General features: G+C 43.8%; 1 protein-coding gene across 2 annotated transcripts in view; it reads right to left on the reverse strand.

The window, feature by feature from the left end:
* The window catches only part of babam2 (BRISC and BRCA1 A complex member 2), a 51,847-nt gene extending 36,138 nt beyond the window's left edge, over positions 1-15,709 (reverse strand). For both annotated transcript variants that reach the window (XM_047044877.1, XM_047044867.1), the window contains exons 1-6: positions 15,622-15,709; positions 14,979-15,131; positions 14,467-14,543; positions 10,965-11,059; positions 1,398-1,592; positions 251-325 (exon numbers count right to left, since the gene is read on the reverse strand). In XM_047044877.1, coding sequence (XP_046900833.1) covers positions 251-325; positions 1,398-1,592; positions 10,965-11,059; positions 14,467-14,543; positions 14,979-15,115 — 579 coding nt within the window. In that variant the 5' untranslated portion in view covers positions 15,116-15,131; positions 15,622-15,709. The remainder of the gene's footprint in view (positions 1-250; positions 326-1,397; positions 1,593-10,964; positions 11,060-14,466; positions 14,544-14,978; positions 15,132-15,621) is intronic.
* Positions 15,710-15,933: the final 224 nt, after the last annotated feature.

Consider the following 15,933-nt stretch of genomic DNA (forward strand, 5'->3'; position numbering starts at 1 on the left):
GATTAGTCAACTCGCTGCCCGGGCGACCAGTGAGCACACACATGCCTGCATACACACACACACACTGCGCGCACTTGGCACACACCCACCAAACAAATTGTGCTTTCTCGATTTTCATAATGTGTGTTAATCTGCCATTTGTGTGTTTGCATGTGTGCCTATGTGAGGGAAATGTCTTATTTTTGTGTATGCACAGCCGTTGTATACTATTTGTGTGAGTATAGTAATGAATGTGTGTGGAGGTCATTACCTTGAGTAGATAGACAGGGATGTTGCTGAAGTCCACGGGGAGCTTGAGCAGGAAGCAGGCAGAGAACTCTCCAGTCTGCCAAACAAGAGGGGCAGGGAGAAAGAACATCACACAGTGTTCAGACACTGGGCACAGGGCAGAACACATGCAGGTCATATGGAAATAACCCAGGGTGCCGAGGACACTGCACGCAAGAGTGGGCTTGATCACGGGCGGCTTTCGCATGCATGGGTTCCAAATGTGCAAAACTCAAGACGTACAGTTGATTGTGGAATGTACATTTTTGTCTGTTGGGGAAATGTCATTGTGAAAAGCGGGGAATCCTATGAATTTATTGGTGCTGTGCTTTGTTAACTAACTGTAAAATGCCTTTAAAAAAGATATAGCGCTATGGGGGCAGACTTTTTATAATGCATATGATCTAATCAACACACAATTGAATTGCATTTCATATTCTAAAGAAAGTTTTTTGTATAACTATGAATTTCACAGGAAAACAACTATTTTGCAACCTCTATTTTGTGCAATGATGTTAATTAAAGCACATCTACAGGACTTTGGATTTCCATCGAAGAGAGGCTACGCAATATCTGTAGGCGAGGGGGGGGGGCTGTTTCTCAATTCTTGCACAACGCACGCACACATAAACATGCACACATACACACGCACACATACACAAGCATACATAAACACGCGCACACGCCGAGTCAAGAACATGCTTGAGGCGTCACAACCTCACCTAGCATCATTCGACCTTTCACATGGTGGCACTGTGACAGTGACATTCACCTGGTAGCTGTTGGTTTGCCAACCCCTCAGGTACTGAGGGGCACTGGAGAGTTTAGGTAGACCTACTAGAGCGCCCTTAGGTTATGAAGCTGTTTTCAGACTGTTTTCAATTCATACAGTAGGTTTGGGTATCATAACCCTAAGAATACATCCATACCAACCAAATTGACGACAAAAGGGTTTATATTGGGGAAACTGAAAACGTCGGGGGTCTTTTCTTTCTCGGACAAAACTGCATCCACGTTATCGTGGAAGTCTCTGTAGCGACGATAACGTTTCAGACCGGTTCCAAACCTGGACAGAAACATTGGTCGCATCGCTCACGACGAATGCCAGACGAGGATGCGTTACCCCCTACCCAGCTGTTTTTGCGCCCAGCGTAGATCTCCATGCTGCTTCCATAGTTAGGGTCCTCGAGCAAGCTGTCGTACTCGAAGAGCAGCCGCGAGCTCTCTCGGAGGCGCTGGCACTGGTACTGGTGGTACTGCTGGATCAACTCCTTCACCAACTGGAGCAGGCACTCGGGGTTGCCCGCATCCCATTGGACCAGGTGCTTAACGAGATGGAAAGAAGAGAGTGGTTATGGGGGGATTTAAAGGGGACTTTGGAGTACGGGATACAAATAGCTCTGGGCTTTCTTCATTTCAGAGTGGTAGACAAATCACCCATGTTTTACATTAACATTTGTTCTTTCAAATGTGTGAGTAAACTGCCATAAATTCTCGGTGTAATCCTGGACTGGCAGCCTACTTCCTATTCTTGCATCAATAGAAAATGGTGGCCTGGCAGGATTTCCTGAGGCAACATGGAGCAAGACAGCGCTTTCATCCCTGACCCTGCCAAAACTAATGAGAAACAGTTTTTTCGAAGCAAGGGATAGAAGTATTGTCATGCAAAAGATAAGGATCCAAGGGACTGAACCGGGCTACTTTATTCTTCTGTTTGCTTTAAAAAACTAAAATAAAACAATGGTTTGGACAGCCCTCAAAGGCTGTATCCTGAGAGACCAAAATTCCAGAAACTTTCCACTTGGCCAGATGCGGAAGAAAAATCTGGTTCTTGTTGGGGCACAGACCAGTCTATTTGAATATATAGATATTCATCCTTACATTCTGCCAGAGCAGGGATATGTAGGCCTATTGGAGCTGCCTACTCACTGACCCTTGCGTGTCCATTGTACATTCACAACAACTCTCCTCCCACAAGTGGAACCTCATTTGCATGTGCAGGGCTAAATTACCTTAAACCTAGCGGGCTGGAAGCAGAGAACAGGTATGCAAATGAACCCGAGAGAAACCAACCAAACACAACCACCTGTCATCAATCGGTAAGCCACACTGCCCTAATTTCCCCCCCAAAACAGGATGTTTATTTTCTCAGAAGGGGGACATTGCCAGGCGACGCATGAGAAGAAAAAAAAATAGGCAATATGAATCCGAGTGACACGGCGCGAGGAGGAAGAAAATAGCAGAAGCAGGAAACACGTCGGATGAATAAGCAGGAACGCTTGACTGAGCGTGTGAGGGGGAGGGCCTTTGAAGCCCACCACCCAATGTACACCCAGGAGCTCAAGCGGTCCCAAATACAGAACGCAAGTGTAGTGCTGCAAGTAAACAAACAGCGGCGGTGACTTAATGAGTTTGTCATTCTTGATCTGGACTTTTAAATGATGGTGCCGTCTTGTTTTTGGACAGATTTACCCTCGCTCCGATGGGTCTGCTATCCGGAAGGCTCCGTCTCTTGACACACATGCAGATTGGGGGGGGGGGGGCACACAGGAGACCTAGTGATAGGGAGGCCGTCTGATGGAATGAGACGTACTTACGTAAGATGTTGTTACATGTACAGCTCCAAACACTTGGGAAGCTAGATAGTGGTTTGGTCATTACTATCAAAGGTGCAAAACAGAATGCTTTGGGGTGTTGAAACTATAGAGAGGAGTTTCCTTGAAAGGAAATTATAGTAGAACTGATGAACTGATCTGAACCTCATCTTATGTTAATTCAGGGAGTAAGAGTTAGAAGTGAAAGTCCCCATCGCTGACATATTCTGAAACTGAAGCCCATGCTGTCACTAGACAAGAATGTTCGTAATAACATAACTTCAATTCCAGTCTGGGACTGGTTTGTGAGGCCTAAATTACTGTTTGTGTCATGTTTTTGCTGCCTTTGTCTACCCTTTACTTTACGGTCGGGGTCAAATGAGTCGAGTGCCTCGTCAAACGAGGGGTAAACGTAGAGCAACACTGACATCGAGTATGTGGCTGGGCTAGTTCAGAGGTGCCCAATATAGCGTGTTCCACCCCCTGGAGGATTCCAACAATGCAGAGACAGTGTTTGACCTCCACCGACTTGTCCTGCCCGTCTGTCTGTCTCTCTACGCTTCTGTTTGCCCGTCTGTCTGTCCGGTTGGATTAACACATGAGATAGAGACTTCATTGTTTGACCAGCGACACCGCTTTTACCATTTGGAAGCTGGGAAGGGGCAAGGACGGCCTATTCATTGGCGGTGACCTCATCATCCTGAGAGCCGCTAGTGGTTACTAGCAGAGCCGGGATTCCCAAAATGGGGAGCCAATGCAAACAAGGACGGGCATTGAAGGAGGCAGATAGGCCCCGAGGGGTGGGAGCAAGCTGGAACTGAGCGGGGAACTTCAGGAAGTGCTGTGTCAGGGTTGTGACACGGAGTATCACTGACAATTCAGGGAGGGAGAAATGGAGGTGGAGAGAGGGTGGGGGTGGACAGTGTGAGAGAGGAGGAACGAGAGATAGAGAGGGACAGATAGAGAGAGCAGTAAACAGCAGGAGGTCGGGGGGGGGGGGGCAGAAAGATTTACTAGTATTTCCAGCCACCACAGGTCATTATATTGCTAAAGAGCATGTAAAGGCCCTATGACCGGGTCATGCTATATTTATTGATGCAATGTAGACAGTTGAAACAAATTGTAGAATGACAAAAGGTAGAATGACAGCGATAAAACTCTTTGCTGAATCACTTTGAAAATACTCATTTTTCCCCCCATGAGAAGCGTTCCCTGTTCAGAATGATTGTGCTTGCAATGCAACCTGTCTGGGATTGAGTTCACTACATACAGTATGACCGACAACACACCTAAATGATTTACATTTGAACATCTAAACATTGTCATGTAGGTCTTGGATCAAAACGTCCCACGTACAATACATATAAGATATAGGAAAGTTGCTAGGGGTATTACATAACATGCAGCCGTTGCACTTAAAAAGTGTGGTGTAACACCTTCCTTTTACAAAGGGGAAACACCCCATTTTAATCTCCCGTCAGCCCTTAACAATAATCCAAATCTCAACTCAGGGTTTGGTAAATCATTTTGGCAGACTGACTTGAGACTACCTTTTTAATTGGGTTATGCTACGCTGCAGCTAAAAACAGGATGTCGCTTCATGGAACTTTTAAAGGTAATAAACTGTATTGAATTAGATATTAATGGAGAGTAAATTAAATTGCACAAGCAATACAGAGCTAATAAGTTCACAAAGACAGGGAACACCATGGTACAGAACAACATGTTCTTAAAAACAAGCTGTAGGCTTAAAGTAGACCCCCATTTACACAGTGAAGAGACCCAAGCTGACAGAATTATGTCTTCCTGTGCCATCCGACTGCAACTTTGATCCAAATATTCTTCCCAGAGCACCGCGAGGACATCTGCCATGTGAAAATCAGAGATAATCATATAGGCCACAAAAATATATATATTCGTTTTTGCTTTTTCCCCCACTAAAATGTGATTTTTATAGATCCTGGCAACCTGATCCAATAAACCACTCCTGATTCGAAAGTGTGAAAGGGAAAAATTACAAATAATAAATCGCGGAGCATTACATTAATCTCAGCTAGTCTAATTCAAGTGTGGGCTTGCACCCTCATTTCGCCCCCCGGACAGTGCCAAGTCTAAGATCACTCTAAATCGCTCTTGTCATGTGTTTAAGACACTTGGCGTCCTCAGCCTGTAGTGTTCCCGCAGTACGAACCATGTGGCTCGTGTCCTACATGGCACAACTTCATTAGGACAATAATCCTCACATTATGTTTAACTGTGGCTATGTTCTGGTGACTCGTTTCAATGTGGCTCAATAACTATAATGGTCGAGAACTGTGAGTTCTCTCAATCCATCCTACAAAGGGGTGTGCGACTGACAAACCTCTTCCCGTCAACCATTCCCAGAACTTTTCCCAGGTCCGTCGTCATCTAAACCATGGCAATAATAACCTTGTTTTAATGCCGGGATTCGTTATTCTGCAAAGCAGGAAGGAAATGGGGGGCCGGGGGGGACACGACGACAACTGTTAAGAGTTAGGCACACTGTGCCCAGGTCACATTGACCCTCTTTATAAGCCTTGGGAGCTCCATTGTTATACCATTTTACCAGCAGACTAAATGAGGGAGGAGCCCACTGGTGTCTGGCATGTATCTGGAAGCCAAAGTAAAGAGTGGGAATGTTGCCTTGTTTTTGAGGGGGGGGGGAAACACTTGCATTGGCTGACCCTTTTGCCATTTTTCTCTCTCTGATGAATTAGGAACAATGACTTATTGTGCATGCCCTAATTTCTCAGAGGACTTTTAATAATGAATGGGTGTGGGTAAGAGGGGTAGGTACTGCCTAAAACACCGAAAAAACGATCAAACTTTCCGCTCATAACAAACTAGCCAGAAAACAAGTGGTTTTGCGGTCACCCACTCAAATTGTATTCAGTACACTTACATAAAATGTTGTCATTCTATAATCAAAACATAAATTGGGATTCAAGGTGAGTTGCTGTACATCTTTGCAGTTTTGTTGGCAGTTCAGTCCATAAACAACAATTGGCAACTATCATAAAAAGGCCTGTTATTGTTTACAACTGATCCGTTTCCAGCAGACAAAACAACAACGGGTGTTTCTAAGAAGCCAGCCTCAGCTTCAGAATGGTATTTGTAACATATTTTGTCTGCCAACTGTTCTTTTGTTCGCTAAACGATGGTGGTAAGGTCTGGACTCCTCCAAAGCAGACTGTGTGCGGGGGTTGAGCACAAAAGCCCCGCATGGAGGCCTGCAGGCCACGGTGTTTGGCTATTAGTGATGTTTAGGCACATCCTGGAAGTGGGTAATGCCTTATGCAGAGTCCGGGTGGTGGGAGGGAGAGTGAGCGGATTCGATGTCGTCCAGTCAGGCGTTCTCTGTGTGATTCCAGCCAGACCTCTTCATGTCTTTATCCAGGAGGCTTATTGAAGAACCGAGTGTGTCACATGATACTGACTCAATCATCTCAGGTGGCACTGATGTCAAAGAGTTGGAGGTGGGGGAGGGGGGGGGAGGGGGGCTGTTGGGGCTACAGGTGACATGGGGACGGATGCAGGTGAAGATACATGCACACACACACATGCACACACACACATGCACACACACAGACACTGGGAAACTCCAGAGTGGTTGTTCCAGAGTGGGTCGTTGCAGGTCTCAACAGGTGATACAAATGACATGTCTCAGGTTGAAGGTACAGACCATAATGTTATGGACAGAGGGACAGGGGAACATTTGAAAAATATGGGGAAGGGTGGGTGGGGGCGTGAAAACAGGAAGTGTGATTGTTGTTTGAGTGGAGCAACAGCAGCATTGCCTAATGTGGTTTCAACTCATGTAATATCAAATCATGTTAGATAATTGAGTGGGATAACCTTCCATCCATGTCTAAAACTTCCACCACTTGCCTCCACTGACCAGATGTGAGTCATTGAACCGATCCAAAAACAGAGAATGATGACAATAAGATTGCATGTGTAAATGACGAAACGTGCCTCCACCCTCCACTCCCCTTCCTCTCTCCCTCTCTTCCCAGCAGCTTTGAGGGGGTGTCATTCCCTGTCTATTTCTGTCATTAACGTTGGGTGTGTGTGCGTGTGGTCGTGCTGCTCTCCATTGTGCCATCCATGCTGTAACCCCACCATGTCCGGAACAAGTCTCCGCCATTAAACAATGCTAGTAAAAAGAAGAAAAAGCTCAAAGACCTGGTCAGAGGCACCCAGGAGTTTACTGTAACCTCCCCCTCTAGCATTTACAAAACAGAGTCTACAGTCGTTGACTGCAAAAGAAAACGGCAACCACGAGAGGACAAAAAGGGTAGGTTTGTCAGCTGAGGTGAGCGAGGAAGGGCCCAGTGCAGTTGGGTCTGCCATGTTCATGATTGTTTTTAACAACAAGGCTCCTAATGAGGATTCGAAGGTATTGGTCAAAGCTAACGGTTTCTAAAACAAGATACGGCCGGTGCATTTAACGTGGTTATTGCATACCACACGTGTATACTGTACACGCGTACTGTACACACACTGCAAACCAGGGCAGTCTCTAGAACAATCCGGCCTGTTGAGTCACGCATCCCACTTCTATGATTCACCTCTTCTTTCCCATGGTTGCCGTCACATCTTCCAGGCTCCGAAACTCCCGCCACTGTCTCTGCATGCGCACCGCAATTACCCACTTTGTTAGACAGGAACAGAACCGCCAATTAAAAGTAGAGAGACCAAATCATTTGATTACGGCACTCCAAATGTGTCAGCCTTTCAAAGCTATGATTAAGGTAAACAAGGCAATCATGAGTCCGATTTTACTTTCAGGTTACGTGTGCCCGTGCCTCCCTTTTCTGCAAACCCAACTGTATTTGTTTTTTTACCCGTGATTAGCACGGAGTTCACTTTAATGAATTTACAGACTGAGGTGGCTGATGTTGAAGCTATTATGACCAATTAAAGGCATGATCCTAATGGGTGTGAGCCTGGGAACTGCCTCAGTGGGAGATGAACCCATGGGCACAGTGTTGGAGTGTGTCTATATACAGGTCTGCGTGTGGCCTGCTCGTTGTTTTTTTATAGGGACAGATACAGACATTTCCAGGGGATGAATGCACACCTTGAAACATGCACACACTCTCTCACAAACTGTCTGACACCTAGACACAGAGAAAGTGTATTTTGTCTTAACTTCCTAGGAAGCACCGAGCGCATTACCGAAGTCAAGATGGATCATGGATCAAATTGTCAATTTATAAAAGGCAGTTTGGAGTTGTTTGGCTTGTCTCAAAGACTTTGAAATCGGATGAATATGTGTGGTTGTGGCTGTGAGTGGCTTTTCTTCATTTCAGCCAAGATGTTTCCATTCATCTTGTTTTCATCGCAGGATTTGTGAGCTGATGGGGGGCAATGTTGACGTCAGGGTTGAAGGTGTTTCATTACGTTGTGGAGACTGAATTGCAGATGCCTCTGCAATTCAGAGGTAACTCTTATTCACATAGCATAGACAGGTCTAATGAGCATTCGCATATGGAGTGGCGCAGTGCATCTTCTTCAATAAACTTAAATGTAATATTGTCTAACCTTGTCCACCAATAGCCTGTGTGTTGGTGTCAAGCCGTCCAAATAACAACGTAATAGCTTAAATAAAGTTCAAAATAGATGGTGGGTAGAAAGTACAAATGTTGAGGACATTGACCTACTTTTAATACCCTGGTCCATCCCAAGCCTGAGGGGTGAATAAACTCCTGTAAGCCAGTCACAAAAGCTAATAACACACTAGGCTGACAGTAAACATGAACATTTCTGCTGAGACATCAGGAATTATTTAAACAACTGACAGATAGGAGTTAAGTGTTTACCCCGTTGACTGACAAAAGTGTGTCTGGAAACCGGCTGCCTGGATTCCGGGAGTAGGCCTAATAATAGTGCACACAACGCACTTGTTTTAATTGTGACAAACTTAACTATTGCCACAAAGATGCGTCAATGCTTTCTTCTTGGTTAAATCCATTGTTTAGCCTGGAAAAGAGTGCCGTGTACAATCTTGTTGAATTGGTGAGCTTGCAACACACAGTGGAACAGACGTCAACATGCTGGTATGTGTGTGTCTATTGCCAGTATACATGCATGGACCACTACCTTCTTAAGTGGGTTCCTAAGAACATGCAACTTTGTAGAGAGTTGGATAATATTGAGATGCAAACTTGGGCTTCAAAGAACTGAATTTGAACAAGTTTAAGGGCGGTCGAGTTCACATTCATCAGGTGGTCGAAAATGTCATTGTTTATGCGGTTTCAAACCATGGCCATCCACATTTGTTGACTTTAGTCTTTTTCCAAACTCCTACTCTGTTTCTTCCCTTTCTTCACTTGGCTTACTGGTGAACGGTGGGTAGGTCTTCCTTGTGCACTGGGAAAACAGGGTTTTATTGACTATGTTTGAGGGATAGAGTGACTTACTGAATATGGAGAATATAAAGAGTAATGGGTAGGAACAACACAAAAGTCCCTGGGCAAGATGAAAAACAGGTGGGAAAAAGATGCAGGGAGGGAGTGAGAGAGTATGAGAGAGTATGAGAGACAGAGAGAGAAAGAGACAAAGGGTGTGTGAGAGAGACAGAGAAAGAAACAGGGAGAGAGCAAGAGAGAGATAGAGAGACAGAGAGAGAGAGAGAGAGACTGCCAGGGTCAAGCTGGGAGACGTACTTCCCCCTTATGTATGCAGCTGGATTTACGAGACGGTGAGCAATGCTCCCCTCCCGTTCTCCCAGACTCTGACACAGGCAGGGGAATTTAACTTCTCCCTGTTAGAGCTCAGCCTTAAAAATAGCCCTTAAGACTTCTTGAAGACACAGAAGTAATGGCAACAATAACAGGAGTGCCTTTACAAGCCTCGGAGCTTCTCCCCTGGCTATTGCCTCTTCGTTTTCTAACACCAGTTTTCGAACTTCCAGCTGGGACCTTTCCACAGAGACCAAATATTATGAACATGTCAATCTCTAACCTTCTGTCTGGCTAACCCATGTCCAGTTCCAGAGAGCCATTTCCTGTCTAGTTTAGTTTTTGCACACACACATTTTTGGGGAGCAGTTTAGCAGTCTCCAGTGGGCCATGACTCTGTGAAATTTCTTGTGAAGGAGGATTTGGGTCCTGCCTGTGGCGTATTTAAGATTGTAATGCCTTATTTTGACAACCATGAGAAAAGTGTTTCTCGGTTTCCCAACTAGCCAAGGCCAACTCAAGATAGATACAACTGGTAACTCTTGGAGAGAGATGAGGGGAAACAAAAAAAGCATCTGATGAACATGTTCGGTCAAGCTGACCATGTGTCACTGAGACAAATTGAAAACATTTTCTATCCATAGACTGAAAGACTTGTGGCCACTGCTCCTTTGGATTGAGGGGAGTTTTAAAAGTCAACATTTCCATGTGTTTATGCTAAATGTATCTTTGAATATTATGGGGTGAGATATGTTGCCATTTTCTGTGGAAGTATATCTGTAAGATCAGTGGTTGACCTATTACCAATTATCTCTGTGTGAAGCAAACTACCCCTACCATTTCCTGTACAAGGGAGGAGGACATTCTGGCCTGCACAGACTGCTCTTACGCAAACCCGTATTTTCCCTTCAAAGTATTAGAGGTGGCCAGGGTCAAGTGTGATTGAAATGGTCAGTCCTGTCCCTTCCAGTGCGACCAGTATGCAGCATTGGATAAAAGCATCTGTAATTAACAAATATAAACAGTACCCACAGTAGCATTTTCTTCTTGTCTTTTAACACCCTTTTTCCCCTCTTCCAGAGTGGATGATACATAACATCTACCAAGGTTTATTTTCCACCACAGAAGCATTAAAAACACAAAAAATAAACAATAAATCCTTTGTTGTCTGACAATCAAAAGCCCAGTCAAAGGGCAGTTGGATAAACTGAAATCAAGCACTTGGGGAAGGCTGAGACCAATACTTTAAAGCTACCACACGAGAGAGAAATCTATGAAAGAACCAGATATTGAAATACGAAGGAAGAAAGTAGGAGTTCAAAATTGGGATGGGAGGTTGGTGTAGGGAAACTGAATAAAAGACGAGGGTGGGGGTACCAGATGTAGGGTAACTCACTGGAAGCTCTGAGGGTTCAGGTAGAAATTCAGCGTCCTCCCCAAAAATGAAGTCGGGGGGGAGTTCAGGATCTCGTGCGTTGAAGATGATATCCCCTAAGAGTAGACAGAGAAACATGTCAAAACACAGAAGTGGTCCAAGTTTTGGTAATCACCCCAAGTGGTATACATGTGCAGATGGACGCAGATAGATTGGTTCCATCTTCAACCATCTCGGGCTGCTCAGAATAGCGCGCGCTATTATCTCGACTACTCAAACCTGTCTCGAATTAGCCTGACTGCGTAAACCTGAACTGAGCTTCACGGAACCGCTTTAGTCCAGACTGATTTGTTTGCTACGTTCAAGTTAGGTTTTGGACTCTAATCTCCACTTTTCTTAGCATGCTTTATGGAACAGGCCCCTTGTGTACATCCTGTGAAGAGAAAATGACATGGACGGCTCCATCTGGGACCAAACAAAGCTAACAAACTATTTGCGGTGGGGGGTATAATTTAGCTTTCCTCATAAAGAGAAGGAATGCAAGGACGGTTCCATTCATTGGATCTTAGACCCTTGACCTGATTGGACAGTCACAGAGAACCAAGAAAATCCGTAACCAAATAGGTTCCCGCATAACTCAATATCTAGGATGTTCCGTTCAAATAGGCCTACTTTTGAGTGTGGCTCCGAACGTTCAGATGCTACGTTACACAATTCTATTTTCGTCGTCATTGGGTGTTTTTGTTCTCTTTTCTATGCCAGGATATGTAGAAGAGACAAACATACACACATGGCAGTATTTTTCCAGACAGCAGAGTGGTGTGAAATGAGAGGAGGGGATTTGCCATAAATCTGTCACACATCATCTGGCAGCTAGTCAAAGACGTGTTGGTCCAAAACACGGGCAGAGTCCTGCCCTGGGGGAGCAGTATAAGAAGGCAAGGGTCTGGCAGGAGACGAGCCTCTACAGTGCCACTAGAACGAGTCAACACGTACACAACAACATACATGCTCGAAAGCATGCGCGCACACTATCCATAAAGGAGAGCTGTGGCACTTTTATCAAGACCATCTGGCTGATGCGTTTTATTTCCTCTCAGTGTTTTTTCATTTGATTTCCTCTTTTTTTTAACACTACTTACAGGCAACCTATTGGCTCTATAGGGTATATTGGCACAGGGGGTCGGGTTAGGGACTGGCATTCACCTACACGGTTTTGTGCATAGTGTGCCACCAATTGGCACGCCACGTGAAGGCAGGTCTACACATCGGCCCCCCGAGACCTCACATCCTTGACTAAACAAAACTCTGTTCCTCAGGCCAAAGAACAGGAAAGCATCAACCAATAAAAACGACATCAGAAGTGAAGTTGCATGCTATGCCATGGCGCCCCGTGGCCTTCAACACCACAAGCTTCGCTCCTCTGTCGAACTGTAAGGGGTCTTTCCCCTCACGTTTCCCCTCACGTTCTGAAGGTTTTTAAATGTTAGAAGTGTTTACATTTGAAGAGGCCTTCTCCGGTGTTCAAAATTGGCGATCAGGAATGAAGAGGTAAAGGAGAGCTGTTTTGGAACAGGCCAAAATGAAGTAGAGGTATGAATCTTACACACTCACAATGTGGTTTTCAACAGAGGCACTGATCAACATATGTTGGACTTGTCAAGATGACTTGTTGATAAGTCATGAAGGCACAAACTTCAAATGCCTGGCTAGGAATCTGGTTTACTATGGCTATCTTTGATGTGAGAAAGAGTGAGGTGGATTCAGTCATGGCAAGAAGAAATAAACCATTAAATATCAAATACGAAGCAATGACTTCACTGCTGTTTTCACTCAGTAACCTTCATCATGGAAAAAACTCAGTTTCTCTGTTTTCTATTGTGGTTTATTTGAATGGTTGTCATATCAAGCCCAATTATGATAGCATGATTACGCCAAACCTTCATTTAACAAGAACTAGTCATTAATCAACAACTTGTTTCTCAACTCATACACAGTGAGCAGAGTGTTTTTGTAGTGTTTTGTATAACCGTGCGCCACACAAAGTCAAATAACTCGTTACACCCAATTAAGATAATTTTGTCAAAATATCTTGTGGTTCTACTATGGAGGCATTTTGGGAGCCAAACCTCAGAAAGGAAGTCTCAGATGTGGAACTTCAATCACAAATGTGAGATTTATTTAATGCATTTCCAGTAATCTCCAGTATGATAAACACAATGTTTATCAAAGTTTGTTGCCAGCTGGGCTTTGTTATATGATACATTGCTTTCTTAGACACAAGACAAAGTTGGAGCTGAATTCCAATAAAACCTGCATTCTCCAGCTGAGGACAAACAGACAAGGTTTTATGACTTGTCTAATGTTATCAACTAGATGATGTGTTCTAGATAATAACACTGGCAGTGTCATAAATTATCCTTTGTATAAGAAAAGATTCCTGTGGACACATATTTTCTTATGTATTTTAAAGTCATCTGCTTACACCCCTTTGTCTACAGATGGTAAAGAACACAAATCAAGTTCAAATCAAGTGACAACTACTGCTTTGTTCTCTACCTGTCACGTTGGGGCCTTTCATTAACAGGGACCGCTACAGCAGACAGGTCATGCAGGGACAAAGGGATGAGGCGTCTCCGTTCTGTGCGATTACGACGAATCAGACGCGTGTTAAGAAAATGGTGTCATGTGATTGGCTGATTTCCTTTTCTCATTGGTTTGGCTTTAAATATTTCAAAACCGGTCTATGCTGCTCTCGCGGGAATGACAGTCTGCTCATTCTAGGTAGGCTACTTTTCATGTTTGCTGGTCTGTGCCTCTGCTTTCTCTGGTGTCTGCGTTCTCAACAGCAGATCTTTGAGAGGGCAAAGTGCAACGCTAAATTGAAACCATAGACTGTCCCATGGTTAAAGTATTTGTATAAGTTGTTAACATGTTGCTGCCAGGTGACGTATTCATTCAAACAACAGTTGTTTGCCAACACATCCTCTATACAGTCACTATACAGTGACGATAGGTTTTTAAACTTTACTCGCTATCGGATCCCACTTTGGCTCGCAGACAGCACTACTACAAAAAATATAGTTTACACCCACCCCACACACACTCTTATCTAACTACAGACAGATCCAGTTGCTATAAGATATTTGATCAATTGAACTTTCACAGCAAGAAGAAGAGGGGCAAGTTATGATACATTGAACGCCCAAAATAATAATGAAATCCTAAAATAATAATGAAATAAGACTAATGCTAGAATAACTTACTATTTAATCTGCACACATCTCTTCATATGCACACATCTCTTCATATGCACGTTTACTTTGACTTAGATACCTCAGTCAAGCTGAACCATGTCAACACACATTACTCATACCACTCACATCCATTACCTTTATCTTGCCACCAAACAAAGGATTTCATATCAGTCAAACTTTAAATCAACAGAGTCTGCCAATTGCCCCTACAAGAGGGAGTGGCATTCAAGGAAAAAAGAGTGAAGTGGGTGTTTCCTGCCACTCACATTTCAGGGTTTCACCAGCATAGGGGATGTGGAGCTTGAAGCGGTCACAGCAAGGTGCTGGGGTCAGAGAGGTGCATCTGGAGAGGGAGATCAAAAACACAAGGGGAGATAGCGACAGCATCCATAGCCTGATTTAGATAAGATTTGGGGTTTGAAGGGGTGTCACTTGTAGGGAGACCTGGCCTGGATCCCCATTGAACGCCCATGAAAGGAAAAGTACCGAATGTGTAACATAGCAGACCAGCAATAGGTGTGTAGGTCTTCCCAAATGCAATGTCTAGATTTACTTCCCTGGAGTACATCTAAATAGTTTTCGGTGGTATCCCTCCCTCAAGAGCACATGTGAGAGAATGTGTCAAGTGGTATTTCTGATCTCTTTTTCAGGTTGTTGCTGTTGTCTTTGGGAATTAGCAGCATGAGTTTAAAACTAAGAAAATGCTCTGTCTGTAAGCTACAGGACAGGTGGCTACTGTAAACCATGAGACATATTCCACATATTGATGTCAGCCTACCCAGTCTTGAGGTCAGTTACACGAAGGCGATTAGAGGAATCGAGACCCACTCGACCATTCCGCACCACACTGCACAGCAAGGGCCGCAGCTCCGGAGAGATGAGGTTCAGTGCAACCTCAGGTGACATGTTGTTCATCTTCAACACAAGTTTTCTGTCATAATATTCACAATATTAGATAGTGGCATTGAATTTTCTATAAAACACCATTAAGCAACTATATCTGCATAGACAAAATACTTGTACATGTCTAAATACGGTTACACGGAAGACTCATTTTGGTTCAAAATAGTCTAATTCAGGTGCATTAATTAAGCAGAATGTTTAAAAATGTAAAATCCATACAGAAGCAAACCACTATGCACACTAAACCGCACACAAAAGTTTTATTTCTATGGGTCATAAGTGCAGTGCAGTGCAGTAACTTTGTGTCTTACTAAACCTATACATTTTGTAGAGAGTACTAGAAAGATCTGGCTAAGCTAGTGGTAGCCTAGCGTTCTCAGATGTGCAAGCACGGCGTAGGTAACCACTCGACATATGGGTCAAGATAGTTATAAGTATTTGATTTGCATTATTTATGTCTGTGTTATTCAAGCATTTCTGAATAACAGAAACTGACATTAAAAAATAGGCCCTGTTACCTTATTAAACTGAAAATCCGAAAGTGTTTTTGATTATTTCAATGTTTACAACATTTTTTCCGGTACATGTTGTTTGGGTCCTCTTTGATGGACCTCACACGTTATAGCAGTCTTGTAAATGCCTGCGGATAAAAATACTATATTTTGCTCAATTAATACTTTTCTAAACCATACTGTGCCAGTGATAACTAATAGAACTATAGATATTGAAATATAAATAAATTATTAATGTATTTTTTGTTACAAATCCAACATTTCTTATGTAAGGTTCATATGGCAACACACCATAACACCGTTTGATTTGCACTCAGC

Source organism: Hypomesus transpacificus, chromosome 3, assembly GCF_021917145.1.
Source record: "Hypomesus transpacificus isolate Combined female chromosome 3, fHypTra1, whole genome shotgun sequence".
Taxonomy (NCBI): domain Eukaryota; kingdom Metazoa; phylum Chordata; class Actinopteri; order Osmeriformes; family Osmeridae; genus Hypomesus; species Hypomesus transpacificus.